Below are 10,375 nucleotides of genomic sequence, written 5' to 3'. Positions count from 1 at the left end.
AACAACGACGACGAAAAAAAAAAAAAAAAAAAAAAAAAAAAAAAAAAAAAAAAAGAATGGCCGGGCTCCAGAAGGCCAGCGGCATGTCTCCCGCCGGCCTACCTTGTTTAAACCCCATGCGGACGTCTTGCGAGTTCCCTATCGTTCCATCCCACACCCACCCACACGTCGCTACCATCCCATGCAGATTATGCCTGCAGATCCGGAAGGCCATCGATCAACGGCGATTCTTGATAACTGATATGGGAGCGAAGCAGACAAAGTCGAGATGCACGATAAATTGACCAGAAAACTCCCACCAGTCGACACCCTAAACGGTAATTAGGACTGTATCTATGTCGCAAATCGCGGTGAAGGCGAAAACAAGCAGGGAAGCTTCAAAGTGCTTTGTCGTACAACCTGCTGCAACATCTCACTTTTACCTTTTCTTTCCGGCCAGGTTTCCGTTTCCGTCTCGCAGCTCTCTCTGTCTCAGGAAAACAAGAAAAGAAATCAAAGCCAAAGTGACTCCTTCAAACGCCCCTGCGTGTCCTTGTATACTCGCGACGGTGACGGGAATCAAGAAAGAGAAAGAAAAATGACCTAACCGGTAAACATGAACACGGAACGGCGACAGTTCGTGGCGCGGGAAACACCAGAAAACACCAACCCAAAGCAAAACAACAACAGGCAGACAGAGAGAACATGTGTTGACAAACACGGAACAAGGCATGACTCCGAGAACCTGGCAGTTCGATTCTGGTCTTGAACAACAAATCCGAGGAAGCCATGGCACCACCGCAATCCAGTAGTATGGTTTGGCGTGCCCTCACAGAACGAGGTCGGCCCGATCGTCTGCGACTCCTTTCTCCTCCCCCCATGCCACGCATCCATGGGACGAGAGAACACTTGGGTATAGCCGACGCAGCAAAAGAGACAAGGAAAACGAAAAAAAGGAGCCGAAATAGATCTCCAGCTTGCCCGCCAACCCGTCGCTACCACCAGCTCTATTCCAAGCAGCCCTTTCGCAAACAAGGGCCAACGGACCCTGCCTACCGGCAAAGTCGTTGGTGGAAAAAAAATGGGCATGTTGGGATGGGGTAGAAGAATAGTGGGCAAAAAAAAAAGCAGTGTAAGAATCAACAAAGATGGACGTGTAGTCGGGTGGGTCATGCCTCGAAGCATCCACGCTGAACTGTAACCCCTTCTTTCCCACCATTTGAGAAACCGGCCATAAATGCAAAGCCGCCCCAAACCTAGTATGCCCCACGCTTGATGCGACGATTATCGTGAGAAAGAAAAATTGACAAGGCAAGAAAAATATAACGCATTATCATCAAGAAAGCTCCCGAACCATTTTTTTCGGTCGAGAGAGCCCGGCAGACATGGCCATGTCATATTTGACGTGCCCCTGCGTTGGTGGCATTCGCCTGCTTGCCGAAATTGCCTCCGCGCTATGAGCCACAACCAGCTCGAGCTGGCCACGTCCATTCCAAAGTCGGGAGGCGGCGAGCTGGCTCGAAGCTCTGTCGTAGTGCGGGAGTCGGGACTCGCCGCCTAGAGCGCGTATTCTGTTGACTGGGTGGTGGATATAAGCCCTAGGTGCTCCGTGGTCACCGTCGCGGCTTTGGCCCGATAACGCCAGAAGCCGCTCTTCTGTTGTCCTCCTGCGCCTCTGGCGACGGCCGTGGCTATCTGCACGTCCCTGTGTGCTCCCAAATGGGTCGTGTGCCGCGAGCAAGGACGAGGCAAAATCGGGCCCGCAGGCCAACAGTCGGTCCGCACGAGTTCCGCTAACGCTGGCTGTACATCTGTTGGTTTGGTTGGCCGTAGGGAGATGTCGGCTGGTAGTTGGCGTGCATGTAGCCCGCGCCGTACTCGGGGATCGACTGTTGAACGCCCGCAGACCCTGGTGCTGGGTACTGGCTGGGTTGGTAGCCGATTGGGGGAAGCTGGACGGCCCCGCGGGCTGCGGCATAGCCGTTTGAAGATTGCGTCGCTTCGGGTCCGGCCTGCGCCTCGTTGGAGCCGTTTTGGGACGCTGCGGCTGCCTGCCTTTGCCGCTCCTCCTCGGCCTTCCGGTTGGCTTCCTCCTCCTTTTTACGGGCCTTCCATTCCTTGCGGATCTCCTTGAACTCTGTACCATCACATGGTTAGTTGGTTGGTCTAGCTTTGGTGCGCGCTTTGCGTGTTCAGACATCTGGCTAGAGCCGGCGACCCTGAGTGACATCGGTAGCTCGCTAGGTCGATGCGACCGCTGGTTCACCCCAAACGCAGACGGCGCGCGCGTCACGCAATGGCTTCGGTAACAAGCGTGGAACGGCCTCGGCGGGCGGGGCTTCAAACAGAAAGGATGGAAAAGGGGGGGTGAAAGAAAGGGATCGAGCGTTCTCACCTTCGGGAGTGCGCTTCTGGCCATGAGACTGCATCGTCACATGCGCATTCAGATGGTTGAGCGTGCCATATGCCTTCTCGCATCCATTCCACCCGCACTTGTACATGCGCTCTATTTCCTCATATCGCCGCCTCGGCCGCTTGTGTTGTTGCGCACCAGGAATCGGCACAAATGAGTAGACCTGCGCAAAGAACTCGAACCATGTTAGCAAATCACTGGCCCCCGTAGCAAGAGCGCGCAAGCCGCCAAGAAACGGCGCAACATCCATGTTGCAGGTATCGCGGGGCGCCGCCTTCGCCTCCGCCCCCTCATCCCCAGGCCCCGGAGCGAGCCTCGGGGAGCTGCGTGTGGTGGCGGCATGTCGGGGAGAGGTTGCGACCCACCTGGTTCGGCCTGGCCTGTGGGGGCGCGGATGTCGGGGTTTGCGGAAAGACGTGGTGACCCGGGGTCAGCGGTGCGCCGTGCTGCTGTCCGTAGCCGGTCCAGTCGGGGCGGGGTTGTGCGTAGAGCCCGCTGCTCGGGTGCGCGTAGCCGTGAGACATGTCCTGCGACGGCGGCCCGTAAGGCGAGTATTGTTGCCCGTGAGTATACGTCGGGCTCGGGGCGGCAATGGAGGGATCTATGGGGGAGAGCCCAGGGTCAGACTTGATATCCAGCTGTTGCTGGGGGGCCGTGTGACCCATGTCCCGTCCATCCTGCTGCGGCTGCTGCTGCGGCAGGTGCGTGGGAGGGCTGGCTGGAGCTTGCGCCATACCTCCGCTACTGCCGCTGTGGCTGCTCGAGGGATGATACGAGCGATGGATGTGATCGGGGAACGAGCTCGAGCGAGCCGAGGCCGGATACACGCTGTACTCAGATGTGGGAGTGGCCGAGGCAGAGTAGGTGCTGCTGGTGTTGGAGCGCACCTCCTGCTGGTGCTGCTGCTGGTGCTGCTGGTGCTGCTGGTGCTGCGTGGCGTATTGCGCAGCAGACGCGTGATCTATGGGGGTGGATGACGGGGCCTCAGACTTGATGTCGCCGCAGTTGCTTAGATAGGGCGCAGGCAAACCTGACTGCGAGTACTCCGACCCACTGCGTTCCATAGAGGGACCGACGGGCGACGCGAGGCTACTGCTGCTAGGGGTCCCCGCGGAGCCGTGGCTTCTGTACTGCGGAGAGGTCGGACGGTGGAGCGGAGACGGCAGGCGATGATGATGGTCGTGTTCAACGAACGCGTGACGGTGCTGCTGCGCGGGTGCCACAAACATACTACGACCTCGGCTCAGGACGGGCAAGGAGACCGGTGCTTGTTTAGATCTCGTTCCAGTTCGGTCCAAGTTCGACAGGTCGATGGTCCGTCACTCGGCTCGCTTCCTTTTTTTTTCTTTGGGGTGGCCTTGGTTTGGGGCTGGGGTCCGAACGAGAGGGGGCAGTCCAAGAGTTTTGTGTGGTATGGATGTTGTAGTGGTTGGCAGGAGGCGAATGGTTGGCCAGTAGTCAGAGGAGCGGTGCATAAAAGTGTTCGTTGCGTGCGGAGCAAAGGAGGGCCAACCACTTGCAGCAGCGGCTATGATGTGTATTTGACGGCGGTAGATGGTAGTGCGTGCCCGGGTTCGCCGCCCACTAGCTGGAGAGGGTGATCGACTGCACCAGGAGCGCACAAGCCACTCCCTCAGCCCGAAAGAGGGCCCGGATCGAGCGTCAGTGCAGGGATCAGCCAGCACGATTCTGATGCGCTGAGGTCACCGCGGATGGGGGACCTGAGTGACCGAGTCCCGGGTCGAAATTGGCGGTGGGGAGGGCAATGGCCAGCACACGCTAAAATAGCGCGAGCGCAATCTGATGGCTAGGCCTGGATGGAGGGCCTCTGGGGGGGTGTCGGCTTTTCCTTCTGGCGCCTTTGTGCCTTGATCGCTTGTGCTTGGGCTGGGGGAGGAGCTAGCGCCGAGCTCCGATTCAAGATTCAAGGGTGCGCTTAGGTGAAAGGAACCGCGTCAAGCCCTGGCCTAGTGGTCTTTTGGGGCCGCTCGATCTTGTTCTTGAATATAAACCCTAAATCTTTGTCGGGAAGAAAGGGGTGCTGCTTCGGTTTTCTTTTTTATTGACTTCTTTTTTTTTTCTTTCCTTTTTTTTTTCTGTTCCCCGTCTGACCGGCCTTCGGAGGGAAGCGGGTGACAGGTGACCACGAGCCCACCCAATGCGTGGGAGAGCGAAAAGATGACTTTATACTGGTCCACAAGATGGGGTGTGTTTGGTTCGAAAGGTGGCTCGCAGGTGACAGAGCTGGGTTGGGACCTCCCCCAACCAGAGGACGAAAAATAGCGAGGGCAGATCAAAAGAGAGAAGGAAAAAAAAACGAGAAAATATCAGAAGAAAAAAAAAATGGACAAAAAACGCAAGCTTCAGATTGGCCCAAGTCCCTGGAAGCAGGCGGGGCTGATTGACTGAAAAGGCTGATGGCTCGCCGGACACCTGACGGCGATCAGTGGAGGAAAGACCAGGACCAGCTTGCTGCTGGCCGGGCTTGGGCCGTAGCTAATAAGCGATAGGTCCCAGGCCAGATCTGGGGCGGCAGGTATGGGTATGGGTATGGGTATGGGTACGGGGGTGCTGAACTTCCCACCCCCCTTGAGGTTGTGCCCACCGTGCCCTGCTCGCACCAGACACCACCAGATACCACCAGACACCTACCCCCCCTGGCAATAGAGTTCTCGAACAAGTCTCAGGGAGATTGCCCTCTACTCCCGGGCCTGATCGCTGGGCATGCAATCCCCTCAGCTCAGGTCGCTCGGAGGAGGGGAGGCCAGCCAAGGGATGTGATGGATGCAATATCAACTCAATTCCCAGGATGACAAAGCCCGTCTAGAGGGAAATTGCTTGCCGCGAGCTGAGCGAGCAAAAAGGCTCACGCCAGTCCCAGGTCCCTCGCTCTGACTCGTGTGTTCCCGGGGGCGAACAGACCAAAGTCTGGAACGCGCGCGCCGAGGGGAGGCCAACCAGCGCCTAGTATCTGATATGGACGTGGGCAATGGTCACGGTGCATATGCCAGAGCAGAGATCAAAATAAACCCTAACAGAGAAAGACAGCACCCGATGCAAAGAATCAGGCCGATATAGACAGGAAGGGTGAGAATGGGGTCTTCTCCGTCACCGCGCCTTGGGATATGCGTGGTAAGAGCGGTGGGTGGTGCTGTCGATGTGATAATGTGCGTCGAGGTGATCAGCCAAGGGACATCTCAAGCCCGGACCGAGTATCGCAGGTACCTCGCTCTTGTTTCTGGGGCTAGTCCGTCCTGGGAGGCTGGCAGCCCATACAGGGGGGTGGCAGACAGGAAACAAAATGAAGACGACTGAAAATACAAACGCCTCAGTGGGAGATGACAGGGATAGGAAAAAAGAAAGAAAAAGGAAGAGAAGAGAGAGCGCTAGCAAACAAGACTAGACGTAACGGAGAAAAAGGCGAGCGGCAGGGTAAGCAGGACTGCTCCAGGGCCCACCACACCGTACGTTAAACGACAGCAAATTGGGGACGAGACCGAGGAAACAGGCCGGGGCGCTGAGAAGGAGGAGGGAGGGACGTGACGCCCCTCTGGACACAGAGAGGCAGCAAAGGCTGGTTCTTGGCCTTGGGTTGGTGGAGCCTGGGTGACGAACTGGGGAATGCTGTCGCAGTGGAGAGAAGGCAGATCCTTGTTTGCAGGCAGGTCTTTTTGCGTGGCGGCGACAGTGGCGGCAGGGGAGGGAAAAAAAAAAGCTCTTGTCCTAGAAATCGCGGAAAGGGCGTGGCCGACCACAAATGGTAAACTCAAAAAAAGAGAAGGGGAAAAAAAAAGAACTGTGGTGAATTGATCCCGAGCGGGCGGAGCAGCACAAGAATGGTAGGGGGTGGGGTCTGGCATGGGGGGGCGCAGGCAGCCAGGCAAGGCAGGGGTGTGTGCGTTGTGTGTGTTGTGTGAGTGTGTGTGTGCGAGTGTGTGAGTGTGTGTATGTGCGCGCGCGCGCTCTCTCTGCGATGTTCTAGCGCGAGGCAATCAAAAAAAAAATGGCATGGAGGTGGTTTATGGTGGCGTACATACAAATACCGCAAGCACATCACTGAGCGGCTTTATTCACTGCCCAGAGATGGAAATGGCACCCGACTACGACGCGGACAGGGAAAGAGCGTGCCGTCAGCACAGTGTGAGCGAGGATCTGCGGTGATTTGGCATGGAAGGCTGGCCTGGGTGTGGGGCGCGTGGCTGGCCCACTTCCTTCGTTTCGCTCTTCCGTCGATTTCTTCCACGGTTTTTGCTTGTGGGCTCCTTCCCCCCAGCAGCGAGTGAACGGGCTGTCCTGACCCTTGTCCAGAAAGAGTGCGACGAGGATCCAGGGGGGCGTTCTCCAGGGCCATGTCCACCTGCGCTATCCACCGCCTCTCCTCGCAGGTACCTGGCAGTGTGCCTGGCCATGGCCGCGAGCGATGTCCATACCTCGTATGGGAAGTCATCGTGTTCTTCATGGTTACGTATGCTCGCCCTATGCGTAATGTGCAAACGAGTTCGGGTTGCGGCTTTGTTTATACGAATGAGCATTGCTCAGCGCCTACTATCACACGCTGATTCGGTAATTGTGTACCTATCCGCTATCCGCATCAAACATGCCAGGCAGATCAACAGAGGGCATCTATCTCTATGTGCATAGCTCAGAACAAACATGGGGAGTCGGGTCCTAGCTGAGGCAGCCAGACAGCGACCCCGGCCGAAAGCGGCTGACAGACGCGGGCTCGGTTCCGTCCTCGGGGCTGGCTGCTGATGTCTGCTTCGTCGTGTCTCCGACAAGATGTTCCGTGGAACACGGCTTTATCCGAACACCGCCCGTCACGCAAGCAAGCAGGTAACCGGGACGTATGAGCCGGCCCGGTGGGCTGTCTTCTTGGATGGCACCGCGCATGGCAGTAAAGACAGGATAAGAGTGGAAAAGAAAGAAAAAACATGAGTCGAGAGCCAGTGCCCCATAGGCTTCTTTTTTTTTTACGCCTTGTCCTATTCCGTGCAGCATGCTACTCTTAGTTCGGACGTCGCCCACGGCCCTGCAGTTCCGTCATTGGGGTTCCAGGGTCGAGGCTTGGGCAGACGCGCGCTCTTCCACTCTTTCCATGCAGCTCTGGCAGCCAAATAAAGATAGGATAAGGCCATGTCCGCCACTGGGGGATGAACTGACTCGGACACAAGAGCGAGCAGGGCTGCGCATACTGACTGCAGCAGCCGCCGACGAACAGTGTCGACGAATGCAATGACCCGATGGCAGCTCGTCGGGATGATGGCGAGACACACTTACACCGTGTGTGTCTTGATGCTTAAAAAAAGAAAAAAAAAGGTCAGTATCCTTCGCACCCAGCCGGTGTTCCCCTAGCCTGCACAAGTGCCCGCCCGCCCAGAACCCCCTGGCGGGAGGGCGAGCGGACAGGCGAGGCAGCAAACGACATGAAGCGGGCGTCAGGCGAGTGATGGTGACAAGGCGAGCCGTCAGCCTGTCGCCCGTCGATCCTTCGCTTCGCCCGGGAGCTCCCTCCCATCCGCCAGCACGCGGTTCGGATTTGGTATGCAGCGCGCTGTGCGACCTGTCTCGGGGCATCACGACCAGCGCCAGCACAAGATGGGGAGGGGAAAAGGGGTTAGGGCTTCGTTGTCGAGTAGGCCGGCGGATATGGTTCTCTCTCTTTTTATTTTTAGTTTTATTTTCTTTATTGTCTTTCGCTTTCCCCTTTGCTTCGTCGCGAGCAATGCGGCAGCGATCGATCTTTGCTCGGGCTCGACCCCCGGGGGCAGCGAGTGACTTGGGGGTTTGACCACGCCGGCGCGAGTTTAATTTGCTCTGATATTACTGGAGAAGGCTTGCCCTAGCCCTCTCCCGGGGCCCCTTCCTCCCTTCCGGACATGGCAACGAACATGTCCCCTTCCCGGGCGCAAGACGAGGACAGGACCACCAATAAACGACCTCTATGGAGCAAGTCCAACAACAGCGCCAAGGTCGGGGTCTAGGCGGGATTGGGACTCGCGCCCCAGCTATAGGTGTCCAGGATCACAAACACTAGTGCGGTGGAGCAAGATACATTTTCTTCCTTAGAAAACCAAGCCAAACTGATGTACCACCAAGATCCACCGCACTAGTGTTTGTGATCCTGGACACCTGTAACGAGCAGATCTCGCCAGCTTTTTTTCTTTTTTTTTGTTACAACATTAATTGCCTAGCACCGAGATTTTCGACGCGGGCGATCAAGGGTGGCGCCAGGAATCGGTGAGACGAACCCCGTCCAAGCTTAGGGCGCAGGACAGCGGCAGTGGGCAGTAGGCATATCCCCCAGGATACCCAGCGGGAACGAAGTGGCCGTGGTGGCTCGGACGGCGAGCTCACGGGCTCCTGATGTGCGGTGTCGAAAGCCAACAGCGGATAGATAGAAACCATGACCCCTTTCCAACGGGCGTGCCTCACAGCAATGATTGCAGCGCCGAGCGGCATGACCAAAAGGACGTCTGGGAGTCCAGTTTATGTGGCGGCGTCCCCTTGGCCAGACTGTCAGAGCCCACAGGCTGGGCTGAAGGCTTTGATGGTGGGCTGCTTTCCGCTAGAGGCGACGGCCGCGTCGGAGGGGGGTCACTCTTGGTTTCATGAGGCTCACACACGCATCCTCGTTCCGCACTGCAAGGTAGCATTCCTGCGGATAGTCTAGTCTAGCCCGGGGCTGGCAGGCTCTTGATGGTGGTGGTGGTGGGTGGATTAACCATCCCCTTTTTTTCTTCATCCCCTTCCCCTTTCCGCTTCCATCCTAGGGGGAGGGGGCCAGGAGCTGGCGATTGATAGGTCGCACATTTGTCGGTCGCCGTGGCTCGGCACGCTGGAAACACCTTGAGTCGCTCAACTCTCACGAGTCGGGGAGGCGTTCCCGATTCGAGCCTAAATATTCCGATGGGCCATTGATGAATTTTAGCCCTTGACAGGATCGAAGCGAACCAGATTGCCGGGTGCACTATAACGGCGGCTTACTATAAAGGCGGCTTTCGCAAGGGAGGAGCGACGTGTCTGCTGGGAACACGCGGGCGCGTTCCAGAATCTCTGCGACACCCGCTCCGATCAATGTGATCATTTTCTGCTTATGGACTTGCCTTCTCGCGTAGATTGTCCGAACCTGTCGCTGTCGCAATGAGAAAGTAAAGTCGATGGGCAACACTGGATTACGCATACCGTCCGTCTCCTTCCCCACTTATGACTCCCACGCTGAGCGAGAAGAATGCTGGGCATGCCCCTTGAACAGGCGATACGACTACCCGGGTCTGCAATCGGCCAAGTCGGCACGAAATGGGGGTGAAGAGAGAGGGTGACAACAAAGTAGAAAAAGAAAGAAAAGAAAAGAGCCAATATTTACTCGAATGAAGCACCAGATTATGCCACGGGCTATGTTTGAACAACACAGCAAGTGCTGCAGTGGGTTGCACAGACACATGCAGACACAGAGTGCCAGCCAAAAGAACTCAAGGCGATCAAAGGCTGAGGGACAAGGATCGGTGAGGTTTCTCGCTTCCAAGTTGCAACCCTGCCTTCCTGGGACACGTCGCACCCCCCGCAGCCCACAGACCTTCACCGTACTTTCATCCGATGCGAGTCTTCATTGTTTATTTTTTTTCACTAGAGCGAGAGAGCAAGTGTGGCCGTCCTGTGCCAGCATGTACTAGTCCGGTTCCTGTCTCCCTGGCTCTGTACCTCTCTTTGTGTGTATGTGAGTGCTTGCAAGTCCTTGCTTGTTGGCTGAGGGGACGCCTCACCGCCGTCCCTGGTCTAGCCGCCGTCGCCGATGTAAGGATGAATCCTACCGGCTCGATCGCGCGCCTGTTTGAGTAGATGCCGCATAGGTAAGGCATGTATACGCAGACGCCGAGAGAGAGAGAGAGAGAGAGGAGGGAGGGGGGAGGGGGGGNGGGGGGNGGGGGGACGGGGGGACGGGGGACGGACGACGACGACGACGACGACGACGACGACGACGACGAC

At 57.1% G+C, this 10,375-nt stretch overlaps 2 protein-coding genes across 3 annotated transcripts; one reads left to right on the top strand and one right to left on the bottom strand.

The window, feature by feature from the left end:
• Nucleotides 1-258: 258 nt before the first annotated feature.
• On the bottom strand, nt 259-5,126 carry GGTG_01089 (the record flags this gene model as incomplete). 2 transcript variants are annotated; one of them, XM_009218849.1, is made up of 4 exons in its annotated part: nt 259-2,116; nt 2,375-2,555; nt 2,758-2,993; nt 3,129-5,126. In XM_009218849.1, 4 exons carry the CDS (start codon nt 3,619-3,621, stop codon nt 1,773-1,775), a joined length of 1,254 nt encoding a protein of 417 aa, XP_009217113.1. The 2 variants fall into 2 exon arrangements, with proteins under 2 accessions (XP_009217113.1, XP_009217112.1); XM_009218848.1 differs by having other exon boundaries at nt 1,773-2,116; nt 2,758-3,621.
• GGTG_01088 (hypothetical protein) lies at nt 4,594-5,743 on the top strand (the record flags this gene model as incomplete). Its single annotated transcript, XM_009218847.1, has 4 exons — nt 4,594-4,598; nt 4,903-4,952; nt 5,441-5,559; nt 5,738-5,743. 4 exons carry the CDS (start codon nt 4,594-4,596, stop codon nt 5,741-5,743), a joined length of 180 nt encoding a protein of 59 aa, XP_009217111.1.
• Nucleotides 5,744-10,375: the final 4,632 nt, after the last annotated feature.

This window comes from Gaeumannomyces tritici (assembly GCF_000145635.1).
Source record: "Gaeumannomyces tritici R3-111a-1 unplaced genomic scaffold supercont2.1, whole genome shotgun sequence".
In the NCBI taxonomy this organism is placed as follows: Eukaryota; Fungi; Ascomycota; class Sordariomycetes; order Magnaporthales; family Magnaporthaceae; genus Gaeumannomyces; species Gaeumannomyces tritici.
Note: the sequence above shows the minus strand (reverse complement) of the source record. Positions and strands in the feature narration are given on the sequence as shown.